At 36.7% G+C, this 24150-nt stretch overlaps 1 protein-coding gene across 3 annotated transcripts in view; it reads left to right on the top strand.

Moving 5' to 3' along the window:
- LOC112617081 (glycerol-3-phosphate dehydrogenase, mitochondrial) overlaps positions 1-24150 on the top strand; it is a 247945-nt gene that overhangs the window by 165261 nt on the left and 58534 nt on the right. For all 3 annotated transcript variants that reach the window (XM_025373807.1, XM_025373806.1, XM_025373805.1), the window contains 3 exons: positions 10005-10129; positions 11446-11543; positions 12566-12729. In XM_025373807.1, the coding sequence (XP_025229592.1) occupies positions 10005-10129; positions 11446-11543; positions 12566-12729 (387 nt within the window). The remainder of the gene's footprint in view (positions 1-10004; positions 10130-11445; positions 11544-12565; positions 12730-24150) is intronic.

Raw genomic sequence — 24150 nt, 5'->3', positions numbered from 1 at the left:
CAGGTCTCTAGGATCAATAGAAATTGCTTCACTCTTTAACACCTCTGTGTCCCATTCTAGGACAGAAACATGTCCCAAAAGCCCAGTTGTGGGCACTTTGCTCCCAAAGGGAGCTGGAAAAGGAGAATCTGATAAATATATTCACTCCCTCAGGTTCTTCAAGGTGTTCTCTTTAGCTTTTTATGTTCTTTTATGTAACTTTACCTGTATGTATCTCGGATTACCTAGTACATTTTTGGTTTAAAATCTGATGTATTTGCATTCTTGGGTGGGCCTGTAGAAAATAAAATAAAATAAGATCTGATGTATAAAATTTAACCTTTATGTCTTCAGTTCAAATTCCAGAGAAGACTGTCTCTTTCTGGAGGAAAATATTAATTGTAGTTCTCTTGTTTACAAATGGAGACTTTTATCAATGGTATTTGGCTAGCAATTCTTGAATTCCCACTATAATTCCTAAGGCAGTATAGCGCAGTGATCAAGGACACATGTTATAGAATTAGAATGAACTTGGGCCATGTCTTGGCTTCATTGCTTACTACCTCTATGACCTTCGACAAGTGGCCTAACCTTACAGAAAGCCTCAAGTTTCTCAGGCATAAATGGAGGATAATAATAACATTGTTTGCTATAAATAAAAATTTGGGAAAGGAAGGAGGTGTGTGCATTTCAGGATAAATGCAGAAAAGGGAGAGCCTTGGAGATAGTACATTCTGAGAATTATGGTCTCCACCCCTCCACTATCAAGGTAGGAGAAAATTCTATTTCAGAAGCTAGAATTGCAGGAAGTGAAAGTTTGCTCTTTGCTGGACACAGCTAATTAGACTAGATTGCTAATTTCTCTTAAAATTAATCTGGAAATTTAACATAATTTTGATTAATGTAGTGCTTTCCTTTGGCCAGGGTCAGGGGAATCGACTTTAGAAACTGCAAAACGTTAAGAAGAGAACTACGCCTGTGAGATTTACTAGACTGATTTAGAAAAAGGCTACTGATAAGGGAAGTAGAGACTTATCAGATACTAAAGTGTATTCTAAAACTACTGTAATTAAAATAGTCTGGTAAAGGAATCGAGATTCAGTCATGGAGTCTATAAATTAGTCTCTCAGTCTTTAAATACATGAAGTTTAGAATATGGCAAAGGCAACATTTCAAAACTGTTATCATCAGTTACTTCATAAATGTTGGAATATCCACTCCCCCCAATTTATGTGTGTGTGTGTGCATGTGTGTGTGTATGTATGCATATATATTCTGTTTTATCATACTCCATGTGAATCAAGGGTGTAACATTAAAACATCATCAAACTATTAGAAGAAAGTATGTGTAAATTTTTTTTATATGGGGTAGGAAAGGTGTTTTTAAGTATGACACCAAAAAGCCACAAAGGAAAAGCCTGCTTTTGATTTTATAAAAATTCAGATGTATCCATGGCAAAAGATATAAAAGCAAAAAGGTGAAATTTGGAAAATATTTACAAAATAGCAAACAGAAAGGGTTTATCTCAGTTTTTTTTTTTTTTCAAATTTTGTTTTGTTTTCGGAGACAAAGTCTCACTCCATTGCCCAGGCTAGAGTGCAGTGGCTCCATCATAGGTCACTGCAGACTCAACCTCCTGGGTTCAAGAGACCTTACCACCTCAGCCTCCTGAGTAACTAGATCTAAAAGTGTGTGCCACCAGGGCTGATGTGTTTATAAATTTTTCGTAGAGACCAGGTCTTGCTATGTTGCCAGGCTGGTCTGGAACTCCTGAGATCAAGTGGTTCTCCCACCTTCACCTTGCAAAATGTTGGGATTACAGACATGAGCCACTGTACCTGGCCATTCTACAATTTTCTAAATCCTTTTATTATGGTATATATGTGATAAATAGTATATAGCTAGATTTCATTTATTTATTTTCTTTCTTTTTACACTTAATAGACTATGTCTTTTAGTCGGTAAATGGAATCCATTTACATTTTTTTTGATTCCATGTGCATTTGCTTTGTATTTATTTTAACTTTTCATGCTTGTTATTGTGCTTCTTTCCCCCCTTTTCTGCCCTTATTAGATCAGTTTTGTTTCATGCTCTTTTTCCATACCCTCAACTCTGTAAGTATAGTAATGACCATCCTTAAGTACGGTCAGGGACTTTTCTTGGAACCAAAAGACTCCTGCCCTTGTCGATTTTGGGGACCTTGCAGACTAGCTGCTGAGACAAGTGGTACCTGGGCTCTGGTGCTGGTGCCAAGGCTGTGTCTGTCTTTCTGCTTCCTGGGCCCAGAGAGTGGTCAAGAGAAGCTTGTCAACTTCCTTGCACAAGAGGCAGAGACTTTCTTCAGTCCCAGCAACCGAATGCTCCTCTGGCTTCTTTACCTTTCCTTGTAATGGATAATTATATTCCTCTTACCCTTTAGGAACTGAGATCTTGATTGCCTTTGCCCATTTTTAGACCTTGAACCTAGCAAGAGAGAAGCTTTTGGTCTAAACATTCTGCTCTGAGTTTCTGCTACATTTTGGGTCCATTGAGTTTTAATCTTATTTTTGAGTCAATTATGTCCTTTAAAATATATACATATATAATTTTCTGTGTTTAGAGAAGAAGAGTTCAAAGCTGAGCTTACAATGTCATACTGTCCAGAATTTTATTTATAACAATATTTATAATGGCAAAAAATTGGAGTCTGTCTTAATAAATTGGAATATATTCAGTTATTGAAAAGAGATGTTTAAGTATTTACAGGGAAAATGGCTAAGATGTGTTATAAATCAAAAAAAGCAGATTGTGAAGAATGAGTGCTAATTTTTATTTGTTTTTCAAGTGAGATGGTATCAGATTGTGTTCTTTAGTAAGCATAGAAAAGTTCCTGATAAAATATGTAAGACAGTTTTAATAGTAAACATTGTTTACCTTTGGATTTTGTAACTAGGAAACTAGGAGGCCATTAGTATAGTTTTTTACATCATTTTCTCTTTCTGCCTTTCTGTATTATTTGGATATTCTTCCTCTCTTTGAACATTGGGTATTTTTGGTAATACCAAAGTAAAAATAAAAAGCAACAGGAGCAACTCCCTTATTCCTCAAAATTGTGTTATTGCAATTGTTACAGCCTAGTACAGTTTTGTGACTCCATAATCATATGTGTACTTAACAAACACTAAAGTATGTTAATGACATGTTATAACAACATCATATCTCTATTAATCTGTTTTCTAATATAATTTATGTGTTTTCTAATGTAAACGTGGAAATAGATATTAAATAACAAATTCAATATCATATTTATATAAAATGCTAACATTAACTTTTAGAAAATACCAGGCCAAAGCATAGTATCCTGATCGTGAGGATTAACAAGTCAGGATTACTTTGCAGCTTTACAAGAGGATAATATTTTAGAAGAATTGATCCTTCCCATAAAATGTTCAGCCTTTGGGTTAGTCCCTTTTCTTATTAATGGCAGTGGCTGTCTGAAATCCAAAGTTAAGTGCCCAAAGCTTTTCTAAAGAAAGATAAACTCACCTTTAAAAAAAAAAAAAAAACTATATTATTTTTCCATCGTGCAGCATGTGGCTTTAATACCTGTTCTTATGGTGCTAACATACAAAGCATCTTAAATTTTTTGATTTATGTGCTATTATCTTGGTGTCTCTGATACTTATTTCAGAATGATTACTCTTACCTTTCTATTTAGAAATATCTTAATAGTGACATTTCTTGAAATGTATTCTAATGATATAATTAAAAGATACAAGGAGTTTAAATGAAAATATAATCTTGCAGTACTATCTGTAATAGTGAAACAATGAGATAATCCAAATGTTCAAAAATAAGAAATTGAATAAATTATAAAAATTAATAGAATACTATCCACATGTTAAAAATGAACTTATAGAAAAATATTTGTTGACATGGGTAAATGTTTACAATAAACAGTGTTAAATGAAAAAATTAAATCAAATTTACCATATAATCCTATTTTTACAAAAATGTACATATGTGATTATATACATGCATAGAAAATGTGAACGTTTAAATACCCAAATGTCAACTGTGGTTATCTCTGAGTGGTGTGATTACAGGAGAGTTTTATTTTGTTCTCTTTGCTTCTCTGCATTTATTATATTGAGCATGTTTTCATGCATAATAAGATAATCAGTAAAAGGTATTAAAATATACTTCTGTTCTATTTCATGTTGTGAAAGTTAAATGTCGTACCATTTTTCCTCTTAGATTGTAATTATCCTTCTATATTCATCCAACTGTTTTGATCCATGAATTGGTTTAGTGGGAAGTAATTAGACATTCTCACTCAGGTCAGAAAAGACAAAGCTGTAAAGAACTGTGTTCATACCCCTTGCCCCACCTAGAAGATACAATTTCAGCTTGCTAACAGATGAGATGATAAATGGAATATAGATTTCAAGTTGACTTTATTCTTGTACTCTAATCTTGTTATTCTGCCTAAGATTTCAGAGTAATTTTACTCCAAATATTAATATTTTATTACTGTCACAAAATTCACCATACTACTTACTAAAAGTAATCAATAATAAAAACAAAGCCTTAAATAATGATAATACCCCTCCCACTAAACGAGATAGAGCTTATTGCTCTCCATAAAAAGTAGCTGCTAACAAGAAAAAAGAAAAAAAAAGAAAATTATAAAATCTTGAACTACTTTAGTGAATTACCTTCAGTACATAGAGAGGCCAGCCCTTCCCTGCCTGTAATGTAAGGAGGTCACTCTTTCTACTCTGAAGGAAGATCTCTCCCCAACCTCCTCAAATCTATAGTAAGGAGTAGTTTCTTGAATCCCGCGTGCATTATTTTTTGTGCCCTTCAGACTTAATTATTTTACCTAAGAACACAAAATGCTAGCATTGAATATCACTTAATACTGTTAACTCTCTGAGTAGATAAAACACCTCCCTCTGTTCACTTCCTTGCCCTATATTTAACATACCACAAAACTGAACTCTTGATTTGATTTCAGTAATTTTTGAGGTGAGGAAACAATTTGGATTTTTGAGAGTTGAAACAGAAAGGGACAGATTAGATAACAGAACCACAGAAGAACCTCAAAAGACTTTTAAAAATGTTATTGTCTTCATTGCAGTTGGTTGGTTAATTAGTTAAGAAATAGTTGAGTTGCCGCTATGACTTTAATAATGTCTTGATTTTATTTTCCTCCTTTCTACTTCTCATTCAACAAAAAATGAGAGATTTAAAACATTTAGCATATAATAGCAGTTGAAAAGTAAAGAAAATTTTTAGAGTTCTTTTGTAGTTTGGAAAACTTTTAGTAATGCTTTTTATGTTACATGGCATTTTAATATATCAGTTTAGCTATAACTTTGGAAACTAAAATTTTAACTTTTTGCTCTGGAAGGAGCAGTATCATTTCTTTCCAGAAATTCTGGTGGGTAACTTGATGATTTGACACTAGAAATAATGGGACAAGAAAAACAGCCTGGTTTGACAGAGAGGCCCATTTTAACTTTTGTTGGTATTCACTAGGGTTTCTCACATAAGTACATGTGATAACTTTTAAAATGTCCAATACTGGAAAAAGCAGTTTTGAGAGCTTTAAAGTGTTAGCTCTCACTTAAATATCCTGAAATATCCTCCTGAGATGGCTTGCTAATTCCTAGAGTAGTTCCCTGCCTCACACTCTGTCAATTTGGGAAATTAAAAAAAAAAAAAAAAAATCCATCCTGACAACACAGCCCATAAAATTTTCTCTTTATATCACTCTTCAGTACCCTCTCTGCCTTGTGAGGCCGGATTCTTCATTGCTCCAACTCCTGTTATATGACACTGGTGCTCCAAAAGGTCTCCTGCCTCCAGCTCTACCTCTACCCCTCATTCCTGCAGTCAGAGAAATCTTTTCTGAACCTTAATCTCATTTCTCAGCTGAAAATATTTTGATAGTTCTCCTGACAGGCAGCATAATAGTATTTCTCAAAACAGTATCTGAGAACTTCTAGAAAAAATTTAAATGTTATCCTTTTTCATAATGATAAATTAACAAGCACACCCTGGTTCCCCAGAATGGATACCTTATAACTGTGCAAAATACTAGAAATACTAATATTCGTGCCTGCCTGTCCATGTTGCATCTTTTTTTTTTTTTTTCTTTCCTTGAGACGGATTCTCACTCTATTGCCTAGGCTGGATTGCAATGGTGCGATCTCGGCTCACTGCAGCCTCCGCCTCCTGGGTTCAAGTGATTCTCCTGCCTCAGCCTCCTGAGCAGCTGGGATTACAGGCATGCGCCACTGCACCTAACTAATTTTCGTGTATATATATTTTTAAGTAGAGATGGAGTTTTGCCAGGTTGATCAGGCTGATCTTGAACTCCTGACCTCAAGTGATCCTCCCACCTTGGCCTCCCAAAGTGCTGGGATTATAGTCATGAACTACTGTGCCCAGCCATTTTTTCTTTTTCTTTTTCTTTTCTTTCTTTCTTTCCTTCCTTCCTTCCTTCCTTCCTTCCTTCCTTCCTTCCTTCCTTCCTTCCTTCCTTCCTTCCTTCCTTTTTTTTGAGACAGGGTCTCATTCTGTCATTCAGGCTGAAGTGCAGCAGTGCAATCTTGGCTCACTGCAACTTCTGTCTTTTGGGCTCAAGCGATTCTCCCACCTCAGCCTCCCGAGTAGCTGTGAATACAGGCACATGCCACCATGCCCGGCTAATTTTTGTATTTTTTGGTTGATACAGGGTTTTGTCATGATGTCTAGGCTGGTCTCGAACTCCTGGGCTCAAGTGATCATCCTCCCGCCTTGGCCTCCAAAGTGCTGGGATTAAAGATATGAGCCACTCGCACCTGGCCACATCTTGTTTTTTTCTGATGAAACATTTGTTTCTTAAAGTGATCCAGGACACATAGCTCTGTTCTCAGAGGCATTTTCCTTTTGAGGAGATCTGGATATTACTTACTTGTGAAAAACAGTGGCTAACAGGGCAAGATCCAAATACTCGAATGTGTAAGAAGAGCCCTCTGAGATCTGCCTTGCCCATTCTTTGTACCTGCACTCCAGCCCCTGAGTGACAAGCAGCCCCTGGATAAGCTAGGCCACATCAAGCATTTGCCTTCTCTGTCTTAAGCTGGGCTTTGTCAATGATCTTTCCCTTTCTTCACTCCACCCGCCCTGAACACATACTTCTCTGTAGACTCTTCTTTTCTGACGACTCCATCCCCAGGTACAAGGTAAACTCCCATCTCTCCCATCTTGGCTATAGTTAATTTTCACACAGAGAATTGTGTCACTACAAAACTAAGCCCAAAATTTGGTGGCGTAAAACAAGAGTTATCATCAGCCAGTTTCAGTGGGTCAGGAATCTGGGTGAGCCTTAGCTGGGTACTATGGCTCTGCATCTCTCATAGTGGACAGTGATTTCTAGTAACTCACATGGTTGTTGGACTGAGGTCTCTGTTCTTCACCACCTGTTGACCAGGAGCCTCCCTTTGTTCCTGAACTCACAACATGACAGCTTGCTTCACCAGAGCAAGCAAGCAGGAGGGCAAGACAGAATACTGGAACGAGAGAGAGCATTTCCTAGTCTTTAATGACCTAATTATAGTAGTGGCAGGTCACCTGCTCATTAGAAGAAGAGTGCTAGTCTAGCCCACACTCCAGGGCAGGGAGTGACATACTAGGCAGTTGGGATTACTGGAGACTGTCTAAGTAGTCTGTCTACCATAGCCTGTAGGATACCTTAGGGTAGGTATCCCTAAGGATAGGCCCAGGTGAGGAAGCTGTGGGCCGTGGGGGAGGCTGCTTGTCCTCTCTCAACCTTGCTTCCCTGCCTCGCATGGTGTGGGCATCTTGATGCCATGACAGTGATTCCAGGGTTTAAAGAGAGGTATATTTTAAATAATCTGGCTCTTAAATATCATTTGAAAGTCAACTCCCTCGTCTGATCTTCAGCTGAAGAAAAAATGGTCTATTTTAGTGCTAGAAGAAGAACTCTGTGTTGGACTTACTAAGAAAAGGTGATATAGCTCACTGAGATAGTGCATTCTTAAGAGATTTGCAAATTTCATTTTTCTGGGTTTATATCCTGAATTTACCTTCTAACCTGGAGTATGATGAGAATCTTCTGGATTTTCAAACTTGGCCTCTATTAAACTGCTGCACTTTGTTTACTTGCTTTTCTTTGAGCAGGGAGCTACCTGACAGCCTAGTCCATGCCTAATTAACTTCTAATATCAGGATTTTGGCTCTCAATATTCTTAAAAATATGTACTAATATTTTTCTGTGTTTTTAGTATATTCAGTACTAAATTTGCTAGGCATTGCTAGGGTTTTAATAGTTGAGAATTTTACAGCTCTTTCTCTGGCATATATACTTAAAAGGAGTGACCTGGGGCTGTGATACCTGTAATTTTTTTGTTATTTTTCTAGGTAGTTAAGGCATTAACAGTTTTTGCCCTTGAATCAAAGTTCTCTACTTTTCTCTCCATACCTTCTAAATATTTTGTCCTTTTGAGTCAAGGGAATTGCCCTGATTTTATGATGACATTTGGGTACGATATTTAAACTGTTAAAAGTTATAAAAACGACCCTTTGGTATTAAATGTAATAAGTGGCTTTGAATTGAATACATGTGCAGGTTCTCCTAAATGAACTTTGTGAGTCCAAACTGCTCTAGTTACGTATTCTCATTGTAATTGGATTCTATGACATTCTTTCATCCTCCAAGAGTTTTCCAGGCCATGAAAATTCCTCATGGCTTGGTGTCGATGTATACTTTGGGTCTTTTGGGGTACTGACTTTCATCTCTCAACTCCTGTGTGACACTTGTAGTGCTGATGATCATCTCCACTCCTGAAAAGGCACGGTGTCTCTGCAGCAAAACAGAACTACTTATCCCTAAGAGATCTATAACAGCCCTCAAGTAAAGGGGGAATGGGCAACTGCTACAACTGAGCTACCTTTGCTCAGCCTTTCCTTATCAAGAATATGTTCTTTTTCTTCTTTTCTTTTCTTTTTTTTTTTCTGAGATGGCGTCTCACCCTGTCACCCAGGCTGGAGTGCAGTGGCACAATCTTGGCTCACTGTAACCTCTGCCTCCTGGGTTCAAGTGATTCTCCTGCCTTAGCCTCCCGAGTAGCTGGGATTGCGAGCACAAGCCACCATGCCCAGCTAATTTTTTGTATTTTTAGTAGAGACCTGGTTTTTACCATGTTGGCCAGGTTGGTCTTGAACTCCTGACCTCAAGTGATCTGCCCGCCTCAGCCTCTCAAAGTGCTGGGATTACAGGCATGAGCCACCACGCCTGGCAAGAATACATTTTTTACTCATGGTTACTCTGCACTGTGTTCATTTTTACTGGCTTGTATTTCTTTGTAATTCTAAAATATTGTCATGTTCAAAGGTTTTAAATTAGACTATAAACACCTCAATATCAGAACTTATTCTTTTCTTTATTTCTTTTGTTTTTTCATTCTTTTCTTTTGTTCTTTCTTTGTTTCGATATCTTGGATCTCTTTCCCCATTGTATATCTACCATAATACCACTCCAGACACATTTCTCAACAGAAGTCAACACATAGAAGGAAGTCTTGTCTAGATTTATTCATGATGCGTGCATTTAGAGTAGATCAGAGATGAGGGGCTGCGACAGGTCTGGACTCTTGTAGTGAGAGATGAACGATTAGAAGGCTTTGCAACAGCATTCAGTTAACTCTACATGGGTAGAGTTGGGTGCTGGTCTCTCTTTTAACCTTCTAAGTGCACCAGAGTATGTTACTGCCATGAAATTGCACTGTAATATTTTCTAGTTGTGATTCATTCACAGCTTAATATGCTTCTAGTTCTGGCTTGACTTTTCCCCCAGGAAGAGCCTAAAATCTCTTCATTATAATATAGACAGTGTACTGCACTTTGAATACAAATTTATCCATGTTCGGAGTAATTTTTCTTGTGATTGTCTCTACCCTGGAGAAGTGCCTTTAATGAATTACATACAAATTGTGTAATTTAAGAAGTTAATTTGGTTTTCTGGTTACACAGGACTAAAAACAGCGCTTGTAGAAAGAGATGATTTCTCATCAGGGACCAGCAGCAGAAGCACTAAATTGATCCATGGTGGTGTGAGATATCTTCAGAAGGCCATCATGAAGTTGGATATTGAGCAGGTAATTGTGTATGCTGGTTGTTAAACAAAAATTGCAACTATGCTTTTTTCTACCCAATTAAATCAGGTTTTTTTCTTTTTTCTTTTTTTTTTTTTTAACGGCTTTTAGCATTTCTTCCTGTTGGAAATACCTATTTAGTATATTCTGCTGGAATATCTTTCAGGAGAGGTGTGTCAGTTCTTTCCTGTAGTATTATGTTTATGGGTAATCAGGGGCTTTTTCTTCACAGGCATGTTGAAGTAGCAGATTTACAAAATCACTTTTGGATGTGTTGCCTTTTAAACAATTGTGATTGGATTTTTGCCAGTGGCTACCAAATTGCTACTTTGCAAGCACTTTCAGGGGAGCTATGTTGTAATGCAGGGGGAGTGCGAAATCGATCCTCTTAACTACAACTGCAGTCATACGCTCATATTGTCACTGACATATTCTGAAGGAAAAGATGATCTGAGTCATGCTTTTCTTATGTCACACTTTATTGTGTCCAGCCTGCCACCATTTGAAAACTGCCAAGGCAGTGTGGAAGATGACATTTCCCAGAGGGGTAAAAAAAATCAGCTGAACTTCCTATCTCTTTTTGTACGTGAAAAACACAGCAGCACTGGCTTGACATTGTCAAGTTTTGAATCTGTCTCGTTTTTTTTCTTGATAAGTCAGTTTTGAATCTGTCCCCTTTTCTTATATTCTCTTCGCATCGTGATGGATGCAATGAAAACAGCATAGGATTTAGAATCAGCTAACTTGTGATGTGGTCAGGCTTATTTACTCAAAATCTATGAGTCTGTTATCTTATTTGTAAAATTAGTGTTATAATAGCTTTGCTGGCTTTTTAGAGAGGCATAATGAGGACTACAGCAGTTAAGACAAAGCCTTTTTATAATCTATAAAATACTGTGCAACTGTCAAGTAGCATCATTGCTTGGTTTCGTGAGGGCAAGACAGAAACTTTTAGCATGAACTTGAACAATCTGTTATCTCCTACACAGAAAAAATAATATGGGGAACTGAGAAAGGGAGACAATCCAGAGGATGCAAGATAAATGGCTACAATAATCTTGTAACTCAAGTCAGGAAAATATCTTACACCTGGGAACTCTGACAGCATGTTTTTCTCCTATGCAAATACAGTTAAGGTTTCTAAAAAATCTTTGAGGTTGACAGCATGATGTATTATTAGAAATTTGATTAGGAGGGAGCTATCCTCACTCAGAGGTAGAGGTTTCTGTGTATCAATCAGTTGGCAGGGTGTCTATTTGCCATTTGAAAATATTATGATCTGTTACTGCCAAACTAATTTTCTCTGTTTTGCCTTTCAGTATAGGATGGTAAAAGAAGCCCTTCATGAGCGTGCCAACCTGCTAGAAATTGCTCCCCATTTATCAGCTCCATTGCCTATAATGCTTCCAGTTTACAAGTAAGCCTTTTGATATCACGTGTATGCATTTGCTTCTCTGCGGTCAATAGAACAACAGTTTTAATGGAAATAATCCCTCAATGCATATTTCATAATTTGGTTTTAATTGGTCCTAATCTTTAATCCTTTTCAAGTATTTTCCTTTGTTGTATTTAAAAGTATGGCTTTTCTTAAATTGCTCTCTACTGGCCTATCTCTAGATTTTAAAGGCAAAGGAGGTCGTGTTCTGTATTTGTAATTAGTAGTTTCTTCCTCCAGTTTCTGAGAGTATATAGATGAGCAACTGCATTTGCATTAAGGAACATAAGAGAATCATGTGCAGACTGTAAATGGCTCCGCTAAAGTATCCTGTTGTAAAATGTAAACATACCATATACCCACTTGAAACCCAAGCCATTTTGAGTCATGTTACGTGTCTGAGTTAACCAAGGCTGAAATTTGGTTAGGAAGGGTCAGATTATAAATTATAAAACTTAATTTTCCTAATGTTGTTAGAGCTATCCATGAAGTTGCCTTACATTGGAATTCAGGTAGTATGAAAAAGTAGATTATGTAACTCTGTTAACCAAATTAGTGTTGTAGGGGGCTGGAAACAGATTTTTTATAACTTTGTTCATCCTTCCTCATAGATCGCTTAGGACTTCCTGAACCAGTGTTTCTTAATCCTGGGTGCACATTGTCATCATCCGGGCCCCCACCCTAGTCTAGTTAAATCAATTTCTGGATGTATGAGGTTTAGGCATCAGTATTTATTTTTAATGTTCCCCAGAGAATTCTAATATTCAGCCAGGTTGAGAACAACTGCCTCAGAGAAGATTCATTTAAAAATCTCATTGATTTATTTTACTTACAGACTTCAGCTAGATTGGTGTCAAAAACAGTTGCATAAGTCTGTTTCTTTTGCAGTCCACTTCTAGGTATGCTTTGTTTTTCTTAAATGAAAGGTGTCTTGTACTGTAAGGTAATGTTCTATAATGCCATACTCTGTTTCTAAAGAACTTTCCCCTCTATTTATGCTGTAGGTGGTGGCAGTTACCTTACTACTGGGTAGGAATCAAGCTGTATGATTTGGTTGCAGGAAGCAATTGCCTGAAAAGCAGTTATGTCCTCAGCAAATCAAGAGCCCTTGAACATTTCCCAATGCTCCAGAAGGACAAACTGGTAGGAGCAATTGTCTACTATGACGGTATGTGATATTTTTTTTCCTCACAGATACTTTTCTCTCACTCATGACCCTTATAGTATATTCTTAAGGAGATAGTTTTGCATCTTTAAATACTAATCTTACACAACACACAAACCCACTTGCATGCACATATTAACCATTTTCTCTAACAGTGGCTGAAAAACTAACCATAATGTTTTACCTTTAATATTGTTTATTTTACATATTTGTTTTCTTCTTTGATTTCTACTTTGTGTCTCATGGTTGGTTTGGTCCATTTCTCATCATTATGAATTTGGTCCCCACCCTCATGCCATGTAATTTGTTATGTGTTTGCTAGTGAATATTTGCCTTATGAATATATTATAATGTTGAAAGCAGCTGAGGATATGTTAAGTTTTCTAGATGAAACCTCTATTTTCAAGGGGTTATAAACCTAGGGGGAAAAATGCCCTGTGGGCTGAAATTGACATGTTTGTATTTTGCACAGGACACAGTTCTTGAATGTATAATTTATATGATGAAGGTAGATGAACATTGCATCTGTGAAACTGTGCTCTCAGTTTTTATTGCTTACTTTATTGTTGTTAGATGTTTTCTAATAGTGACATTACCTAGTGGCCATTTGCCATGTGTTCAATGTTCATTCTTTTTTTTTTTTTTTTGCATGTGTGCAATATAATTTTGTACATTTTATTTGAAGGAGCACTTAATATATCTCCAGATGGACCACAAAACAATATAAAACAAAACAGGCAAAGCCATTTGTAAAATTTTACTAGTAGTTTTAAAGTGTGTGAGATTGGAATATAGTCCAAGGGTGTCCATTTATAAGGAAATAGCTGAACACAGATAATTATACATGTTCAAAAAGTCCTAAAAATTTTGTGATGCAGAGGACAGCTTAGATTCTATATCTCAGTGAGCCCCCAACACCCATTATATTATCTTTTCTATTTAGTATTAGATATCTAAACTCCTAGTAAGAAGAATTTGTTGTTGTTGTTTTATTTTTTTCAGGATATTTTGATATTTATACTGAATACTATGGGATGTCCCAAAGGCTATCCCTGTGTTTTTTTCTTCTTTCCGGTGTTACATTTCTGAACCAATTCAGCTGTCAGGCTTTCATATATAAATGCAAAAAGTATATGTGAACCAAACTCAAGAAAATGTCCTAGGAACAACAATATTAGAAAAATGTTAAGGGTCTTAGGCAAACATTAAAAGCTAGAAAATTCACAGTTTGCAGTGCTTCCCAGCATCTGAACACCACAGGGGGGCCACTTAACTATTTTTGTGGTGCCCTTGATTGAGTCTACATGTTAAAGGACAACCTTAACTGTGAATTTGCTTTCTCTGCATCAGACCCTTAATGTTAACCCATTGTAGTTTATTGGGTGATTATAGTAAAGAGGTTTTTGGTCCAGGAGGAGTAAGAAGGCATTCTGTAAATAGCATCCTGCCCATCCTGACATGGAAATGTTTGTGGCCTTTCCATCTTATTACTAATCCCTCCCGCACAAACCCTCTCACATACTTACTCATTTTCTATGCTTTGTGATCTATTGGGTACTAACAAATTTTATTTATAAGCTTGTCAATATCTGAATCTTTAAAAAATAAACATTAGTGGGCTGGGCATGTTGGCTCATGCCTGTAATCTTAGCACTTTAGGAGGCCAAGGCAGCCAGATCACTTGAGCCCAGTTTGAGACCAACATGGTGAAACCTCATCTCTACTAAAAATACAAAAAATTAGCCAGGTGTGGTGGCATGCACTTATAGTCCCAGCTACTTGGGGGACTGAGGTGGCCAGAGTGAGCTGAGATTCCGCCATTACACTCCAGCCTGGGTGACAGCATGAGACCCTATTTCAAAAAAAAAAGAAGAAAAGAAATATTAGCGAATGTCATGTCTGAATTTGTGACATCCTGTTTTACATTGGTTTGGTATTGTTGTGAATTGTAAATTCTTATTGATTCTACATGAAGAAGCCAAGGGAAATCTTTGTTACACAAGGCAGAAGAAACATTATTCTCTTAGAATCATGAGGAAAAAGAATCTTTTAATCTAGAATTGATCTTTATAGCCTGTTATAGATTGCAATTATGAGCTTAGCAAAAATTTCTGAAAAATTTAAAAATTATTTAAAATATTTTCAAATTGCTCTTTGGAAATCGGTTGTAAAATCATTAAGTCTTGAGCCAAAGGAGTAAAAATAATTATATTCTACTCATTTGATATAAATAATTTGTCTTTTTACCTTGTTCTAAAATGGTACAGGCCTAACTATATTATACTGGAGGTGAGGCAAAACAAGCATGTGCAACAGTGTAGTTCTGTGGTTTTACAACATGTTTGCATGTGGGGCAACTCTTGTTTTACCTAATATGGTATGATGATCAAATTGAATATTGACATGGAAATAAGATGACGAGGAGCATGTAGGTAAAAGAATTAAATGAGTAAATCCATGCTCAACAAAAGGAATGAATGCCTTTTTTCCCTTTGACTGGAAAAACGTTATTACAGTATCATCCTGCTACTAAAGTATTTCAGAGAGAAAAATATTTCAATGTGAAGTGTTATCATTGCAAACCCAAGTCTAAACATTGTAGTTTATAAGATAAGCTTTTCTTAACAAGGAAAATACATACTCTTCTTGATAAATCACCATGATGAGAATATAACAACAGCCACCGAAGTGATTTCAAGTTGCATTCAGGCTTCTTGAAATAATGTTGAATTTACTTTAAAAATAATGTATTGAGGTGAAATTCAATAAAATTCAATTAAAATTAGCCATTTTAAAGCGAACAGAAATAATTTTTGTAACTCCCACCAAGGGAGAATTTTGAATCTGATGAAAAAGTGGCATAAGTAATCAAATGAACTTTTAATTTTAATTAAGTTTTTTGAGACAGAGTCTTGCCCTGTCACCCAGGCTGGCGTGCCGTAGCCTGATCATAGCTTCCTGCAGCCTCTAATCTCCAGGGCTCAAGCAATCCTCCTGCCTCAGTCTCCCAAGTAACTGGGATTATAGTTAGCATGTGCCACTATGCCTGGCTAGTTGTTTTTTACTTTTGATAGAGACAAGGTCTCGCTACGTTTCCTAGGCTAGTCTTGAACTCCTGAGCTCAAGGGATTCTCCCGCCTTGGCCTCCCAAAGTGTTGAAATTATAGACGTGAGCCACTGTGACCAGATAATCAAATGAACTTTTAATACTGCAAGAAGTTTTGCTAACTAAAAACTCTTATTAGTAATACCTTATACACTTACTTCAGCACCAATGAAAAGTGAAATATAATGGTGTGAAAATATAGTGGGACAAACTAGTAAACATTTCCATTAATGTGGACCAGGCACTGAGAAGATCTGTAAGGTATCTTCAGTGCAGAGATGTTAGGGCTGTAAGATGTTTCCTCTGAAGTACAAAATATACAAAGATAAAAAATTTAATTTCTCATAAACCCAGTTCATCCTAATTAAATTTTGATGGCCACTGCATATGATGAAGGCAGAGTTTGTTCTCCCACAGAAGTTCATAGAGGTAATAAGTTCCATGCACTTTTCCCTCCAACATTTTATATATATTTTTTAATTTTCATTTTTTGCAGAGACAGTCTGGTCTTGAACTCCTGGCCTCAAGTGATCCTCCCACCTTGGCCTCCCAAAGTGTTGGGATTACAGGCATGAGCCACTTCGTCTGGCCCTTCATACATTTTGATGTAGTAATTATAGTTACTATTCTGTACATGGCGTAATTAAGATCTGTGCCATATTTCATTGTTAACCACTGAAAAACAAATTCACGTGTATGGAGGAATAACTGTCATCTTTTTAAATGCAGACAGAATCTCAAACTTCTCAGTGAAATCCGTATGAAATGAAAGTTGGGATAGTAAATGACATACCAGTTTTTCCTGCAGTTGTATTTCCTTCTTATAGTCTATTAGAGTAATCATATAGTCAACTCACTGGTTTTCTGACTGAGACATGTCCTAGTATTTTCGAACTTGCCTAGTAGAAACCCACAGCTGGCCGTTACTGCTGATAAGGGAGTTACCAAGTAGAGAGGATGGTGACCAGGCCAACTTTCTCAAGTTAGAAGAAAGTGTTTAGGGCATGGTATGCTTGGGTGACTTGACAGGCTGTGAGATGATGTGAACCAGCTGTTAGAGGTAGCCAGTTTTCTCAGGGACTTATTTTTTTTCCCCTCTATTTGTTCCCATAGTGGATCTTTGTGGCTATTCTAGTTAGACTCCAGTCATCCAATCTAGTACACAGAAAATGAGCTATAATTAAAAATCATTAAATATTAAAAACCCTTAAATACCTCCATTAAGCCATTGTAAAATAAAACTGAAGAACAAAATTACAGCTTTAAATTCCTCCTTTCTGAGAGTCAAGACATTGACAGAGATGTCTGTCGTTTCATATCCGATGATGCTTCTAAGCATTCCTTATGCACATATGAAAAGAGCAACTATAAGAAATTATATTGCCTTTTCCTAATGTAAATAAAAGTTGGTTACATCCATGTTTCAAAGGGGGAATTAAAGCCCAGGTTTCACTAGAATATTCATTTTTATTCCAACCTAAAACTCACAGCATACAAATAGATGAATTCAGCTCGTGAGAGAGCAAAGCCAATTTAATCTCTGGCTCCCCTGAGGTAAATGTAGTTCACGGTCCTGCCCCCACCCCAACCTCAGCTATAATCCCTGGCTCCTGGAGGTAAAAATGCACTGAAGTGAGGAAAATTCTGCAGCCGGATATAATGATCCAAAATGACAGGGACAATAATGACAATGAATTTCATGTCTCCCAGTCACGAGCTGGAGATGCTTGACTAGGCTGACTTACACAATTAAATTGTTACAGGTACAGCAGGAGATGCAGTTAGCTGTATGCTTTGGGGAACGATGCCTCTGGCAAAAGGCATCTTGTGGAATCCAGGCTCTTTTGTTAGGAGCCAGCTATTACTCCTCTAGGCATGCGCCTGCAATTGTACACTTTAATAAAAGAAAGCCCGGGTTAAAGACAAGTCTTTTAAGGTGTTGATTTTATCTACTTGGAAAGCTAAAAAAATCAATTACCAGTATCACAAAAGTGATTTTTTTTGGTCTTTTGTTTGTTTTTTCGTTGAGTTCCTGGAACATAAGTAAAACCTTAAGATGGTGCCTTTAATCCTCATTTACACTATTTGTAAACAGAGTTGTTGAAGGAATTGGGTGTTATCTACTTTAAATCAGACAGATATTAATTTCTTCAGAATAATAGAAATAGATTGAATAGATAACTGAACAATGTGGATTTACAAACAGAATATTAATAGCAAGTCCTTTAAGCAAGTTTGGGCTACTTGCTTCTTAATGCAATTCTTGTGAATTGGAGTGGTAATCTCCAAAGTGAAGGGTGTGAGCCTCATGAGGTGCACACAACCTTCCACTAGGGTATGGGAAGAACACATTATAACTTCTACTTAGATATGTTTTTAAAGTTAAATTCCCTATAAATTTGAAATGGTTCAAATGTCTATAATATATAAAAACCATAGTGTGTACATTATGTAATTTATAAATACACATATTGGAGATATATACTCATATACAAAACCATAGTATGTAAATTATGTAATTTATAAATATACATATTGGAGATATATTACTTTTGGAATACTCAATTTAATTTTGGGGGGGGGCCCACTAGTAATTTGTCATTATTTTATTTCTTTGATAATTGGCTATTTAAATGTTTTCAAGATAGATGTATTTAGTGAAAGGACAGATTGCTTTGGAAGAGTAAACATAACCAAATCCCTTTCTTCATCTCCCAGTGTTTAATTTCTATGAAATTTAATTGAGGTGACTGAAAACATAAAAACAAAGAACTGTTGAATAAGAGGAAGTATTGGCATGATGCATTAAAGATGTGTATTTAAAAAAATTTTTCATCTTAATACATTTATTTTAAAATGTAAAGTTCTATTTGCCAACAATTTCCAGGGCTCCTAACCCTTTTTGTATCCTTATTATTGTACAACCAAGGTTTTAAAATTATGTAAATATTGATACACATAAACGAATACATGTAGCGCATATGTAAGTTGTAAGTTTAGTCATTAAGATTGTGGGATCCACAACTGTACTTAAAACCTAGTGAGATAGCAGAGTTGCCTGGACCCTTCATAGGACTTGTGACAGGGGTGTGGCTCGATTACCTGGCCGGGTGCTCAAACCCCTTGTGGGAGGGGGAGCAAACAGGCAAACAGGTGCCTGGGCCAGGGTGAGTGCCTTTGGGCTCTCGCCCCATGGCAGCATCTAGGGGTGTGTTATGATTAATGCTCTTTTAGCAGTTGCCATCCAAGATGTCTAAGTGTTAAGTAGCTCAGTGGAGAGTCAGGGTGACAGCCTTTTACACCTTGCCCTCTTGGTACCCAGGTTCTTGTCCAGCATCTGGGAAGTATCAGGTCATGTAGACTTCGAGGATGGTGAATGCAGCGGTTTTACTGAGTGGTGGAGGTGGCCCTCAGTGGGATGGGAAACTGGAAAGGGGATGGAGTGGGAAGATAACCTCCCCCATTTCCAACCTTCCAGCTGCCTCTTCTTTTCTCTCATTCTCAGCCATGCAACTCCACTCCTCTGCCAGTGGAATTTGGGGTTTTTATAGGTACAGGAGGGGGGTGTTGTGGGTCAGAGTGGTTTTTGAAAAAAACAGCATTCAAGTGGGAAAACAGGGATGTAAAGTTCTCATTTAGGGCCATGGGCCCAGGCCTGTGGATGGGGCCATTGCTTGGGAACTGCCCTCTCCTACACAGTATTTCCCTGCCTCCTGTCCGTATCACTAGGATATTGCCAAAACATTGAAGCCATCTGTGACTATTCACCATTTCATTTCCTCGTCTGCCCTAGAAATAACTGCTATGCTGAATTGTATTATTAGGGTTCCTGGTCTTTCTTTTTAATAATCTTATCATATGTACATGTATTTCTAAAGTAATGTATTGTTCAGTTTTATTTATTTTTAAAATTATTTTTATTATTTTTATTTTTATTTATTTATTATTTTGAGATGGAGTCTCACTCTGTCGCTCAAGCTGGAGTCCAGTGGCACAATCTTGGCTTATTGCAACCTCTGCCTCCCAGGCTCAAGCCATTCTCCCACCTGGGCCTCCCGGGTAGCTGGGATTACAGGCATGTGCCACCATGCCCAGATAATTTTTTTGTATTTTAGTAGAGGTGGGGTTTCACCATGTTGCCCAGGGTGGTTTCGAATACCTGAGCTCAGGCAGTCCTCCTGCCTCGGCCTCCCAAAGTACTGGGATTGCAGGCGTGAGCTACCGTACCCGGCTGTTCGGTTTTATTTTTAAACTTTGTGAAAGTATTGTATGATGGTTACATAAGTTGATATAAATTTTGTAGAGCAGTTGGACATGCCTAGAAAAGTTGGGGGTACCTTGTGATCTAGTAATTTTATCAGTAGGTATATGCCTTAGGCGAACTGTTGCATGTATCTACCAGGATATATGTACAAAAAGTTCATAGAAGCACTGGGTGCAATTTCAAAAAGGAAAGTAATGCAAATTTCCATCAAGAGGAAAATGAATATATAATGTATGGTCTGTTCACATAATAGAGTAAAACACAGCATTGAAAGTGCATGCACTGTAAACTAAGCAACACAGATGAATCTTAGAAAAATAATGTTGAAATGGCATGATAAATTGTTTTGTAATTGTAAGCATTGCAATCATACTAGAAAGCTACTTTCCAAAGTATTGTAGGGTCTTTAAATCAATCAGCAATATGGAAGAAGATGACTTAGGTTTACAAACTTAACTGCGCTTTGAACTCTGCATTACCACATCTATAAATTTAGGCTTATGACACCTAATTCACAGGCTGTTTTGATATTTAAATGAACTATTATAATAAATGCAAAACAATTTATAAGTACAAAACATTACTCCCATATTGTTTGTTTAGTGGGGGGTCAATTTCATGGATGTGCTATAGTCCATCAAATTTCTATATGTGCTATATGTGCTATAGTCCATCATCATATTTTGTGAAAATATTCCAAAGTGAAGCATCGGTTCCACAAGCATCCCCTTGTATGTTTAAAATTTGAAGATTCTTATAGAAAAATTTGCCAAACATTCTTAGGATAAAAGGGAAAAATATTGCACATATGAATGTGCTCCAGGTAAGTATAATCTTTGAAGTTTAAGAATTAAAAATCATAACATTTTAATAGAACTTCCTCTAAACATTCCTTCCTCTTAGACATTGATTTAAAACATATTTGCTTTTAATATTTTTCCTTGTTCATATGCAATTTTACACTTCTAAATTAAATGAATAGTTTTAATCTTGATTTCCTACTGTCAGATTTCCTGTTGTATTTCTCCTCTTGTTTTCCGTGAGTTACATAAATGAAACTGACATCATTGCTCATATAGCAGGCATATTTTTTTTTTGCCCCCAAATGCTGCCTTTTTGCTATTCAGTGTATCTGGATACCAACTAATGCTAAATGAAGTTTGACATGTACCCCTAAGAAACAAAACTTATAAATTGTGGCTTCAAAGGAAACCTTGAATAAATAGGACACACTGTGTCCACCCAGGCTAACATCCAGCATATGTTTTAGCTTCCTGATGATGAGACAGAGCAAAATAGCCCCCAGGAAACTTTGCAATTGTTTATTGCTCACTTGTCCAGCATGTATTAAATACCAGGCTTTCAGTCTCTTATAATTTGCTTTTTTAAAATTAAAATCCACCAAAGTAGATATGATCAGGTATAGCAAGCCAAGATAGTAGTCATCAATATTTGTACTCTGTATATAAAAGCTAAAAAACAGTGCTAAAAATTCTCCAGTAGTAGGATGTATGTAAGTTGTTTGAACAGATGGTTCTAGTGGGTTCATAGTAAGCTATTTACCTCTCCCACTCTGTGGTTCAGTTGACCCATTTAAAAAAGATGCAGGATCAAAGGCAAGCTATTGTAATAAAATCTTTGTTCACTCTTCTCTTGATTTACTCATTCATCCAAAAAATATTTATGGAACCTTTAGTATTTGCCAGGCATTGTGCATATATGCAATATATTTTGCCAAATGCCTGGTCCCTACTATCAACAAAGTTTTACATTTGTGTAGCAGAATGTGGTTTTTTAAACTTTTTTTTTTTTTCCAGAAATTATCTTTAAACCAGCTTTGTATATATATTGGGATAGGATATTATGATCTCTATTTTACAGGAAAGAAGAGGAATCATAGCTAAAACTTACATTGATATTTTAGATACATGGTGATGTGAAGATAATTTTATTTTTTAGCTAAAGAAAGGACTTTACAAAATGAAGATTATGGCATCATGGCTTCTTTCAGCTAGTACTGATTTTTCTTTTTAAAGACTTTACTTTTTTAGAGAAATTTTAGGTTCACAACAAAATTGAGAGAAAGGTACAGAGACTTCCTCTATCCCCCCGCTCCCACACATGTTTAGACTCTCCCACTATCAACATCCCTCACCACAGTGAAGTGTTTGAACCTACAGTGACACATCATTATCACCCAGAGTCCATAGTCTACATGAAGTTTCACTCTTGGTGTATATTCTGTGGGCTCTAATAAATATATAATGATATGTATCCACCACTGCCGTATCATACTGAATAGTTTCACTGGCCTAAAAATCCTCTGTGCTCTGCCTAGTCATCCTTCTCCCTCTCCTAACCCCTGGCAACCAATGATCTTTTTACTGTCTCCAGAGTTATGCCTTTCCCAGAATGTCATGTAGTTGGAATCCTACAGTATGTCAGCTACCATTGATTTTTACGTTTGTTATACACTTTTAAAAAGTAGCCAAATAGTTCAACAAAGGCTATCCAATTTTATTATGGAAAACTCAAATATATGCAAAAGTAATGAGAATAATAAAATTGACTTTCAGTTTTATGAAACTTAAAGACACTTATAAACCACTTATAAACTCATGACCAAACACTTATAAACTCATGGCCAGTCTATACTCTCATTTCCCCTTTCCCCCACTCCCCACCATAACAAACATTTTATCCATGGATATTTAGTCTGTATCTTTAGAGTTGAGAACGCTCTTTTAAACACAGCCACAACTAAATTGTTTAACAATAATTTCTTTTTAAGATAGCTAGCTAGCTAGCTAGATAGATATTTTATAGATAAGGGATCTTGCTCTGTTGCCCAGGCTAGTCTTGAATTCCTGGGCTCAAGTGATTCTCCCACCTTGGTCTTCCAAAGTGCTGGGATTCCAGGCATGAGCCACTATACCCAGTCAACAATAATTTCTTAATATCAAATATCTGGTTATGTTCACATGTCCCTTATAATCTCATAACTTTATTAGGCTCCTGATTTAAAAAACCAACTCATAAAAATAGAGAAAATCTTACATATAAGTTGATTCATTCTTTTTTATTGTTGTTACTATATTTTAGATTCAGGGGTACATGTGTAGATTTATTACATTGATATATTATTGCTTAATGGTGACGTTTGGGCTTCTAATGAACCCATCACCCAAATAGCGAACATTATACTCAATACGTAGTTTTTAAACTCTCACCCTTTTCCCACCCTCCCACCTTTTGGAGCCCCCAGTGTGGATTTATTTTTGACTGATAGGCTTGCAGTCCCTTTTTGTTTTGTTTCCTCCTGGTTTTATTTAACAGTTTCCCTTTGATATAAATTGGTAGATTTGTCTCATTAATCTGTTGCTGCATAAGAAGCAACACCTAAACTCAGTGGCTTAAAACAATGATTGGTTATTTCTCTTAGTTCTGAGGATGGATGGGCTCAGCTGGGTGGTTCTCACTTGGGGTCCTTCTATATGGTTGTAGTGCGATGGCGGCTGGGGCTGAAGTCTTCTAAAGGCTTCTTTATTTACCTGTTTGGTGCCTGGACTTGAAAGGCTGGGGTGGCCAGGACTTGGTCTGGCACCTCTTTCGCCATGGCTTCTCTGTATGGCTAGCTTGGACTTTTTTACAGGGTACAGACTTCTTATGTGGTGGCTGGCTTACCCCATGAGCCCACCAGGAGACCAAGACAGAAACGGAGGGCTTACTTTGACCTAGCCCTAGAAGTCACACAATGTTACTTTCACCTCATTCTGTTAATTAAAGTGAATCACAAAAGCAGCCAAGCTTAAAGGAGAGGGGATTACAAAAGTAAGAAAAGCAGAAGGCATAGTTTACGGAGGAGTGGTGGGACATCTTTGGTGACTAGCAACAAAAAAGCTAAATCAAATTGTTTTGTCAAAAATACTTTATGGGTGATGCAAATTTCCATCACAAGTCTGTTTACCTCTTTTTTACTTTTTAAAATTAATAATTATAATTATTGCCTATATAATTACAGCATTTCATTAGAGCTTAAGGGGTCATTAAATGG

This window comes from Theropithecus gelada, unplaced genomic scaffold (genome assembly GCF_003255815.1).
Source record: "Theropithecus gelada isolate Dixy unplaced genomic scaffold, Tgel_1.0 HiC_scaffold_15876, whole genome shotgun sequence".
Taxonomy (NCBI): domain Eukaryota; kingdom Metazoa; phylum Chordata; class Mammalia; order Primates; family Cercopithecidae; genus Theropithecus; species Theropithecus gelada.
This window is presented reverse-complemented; position numbering and strand designations above follow the sequence as displayed.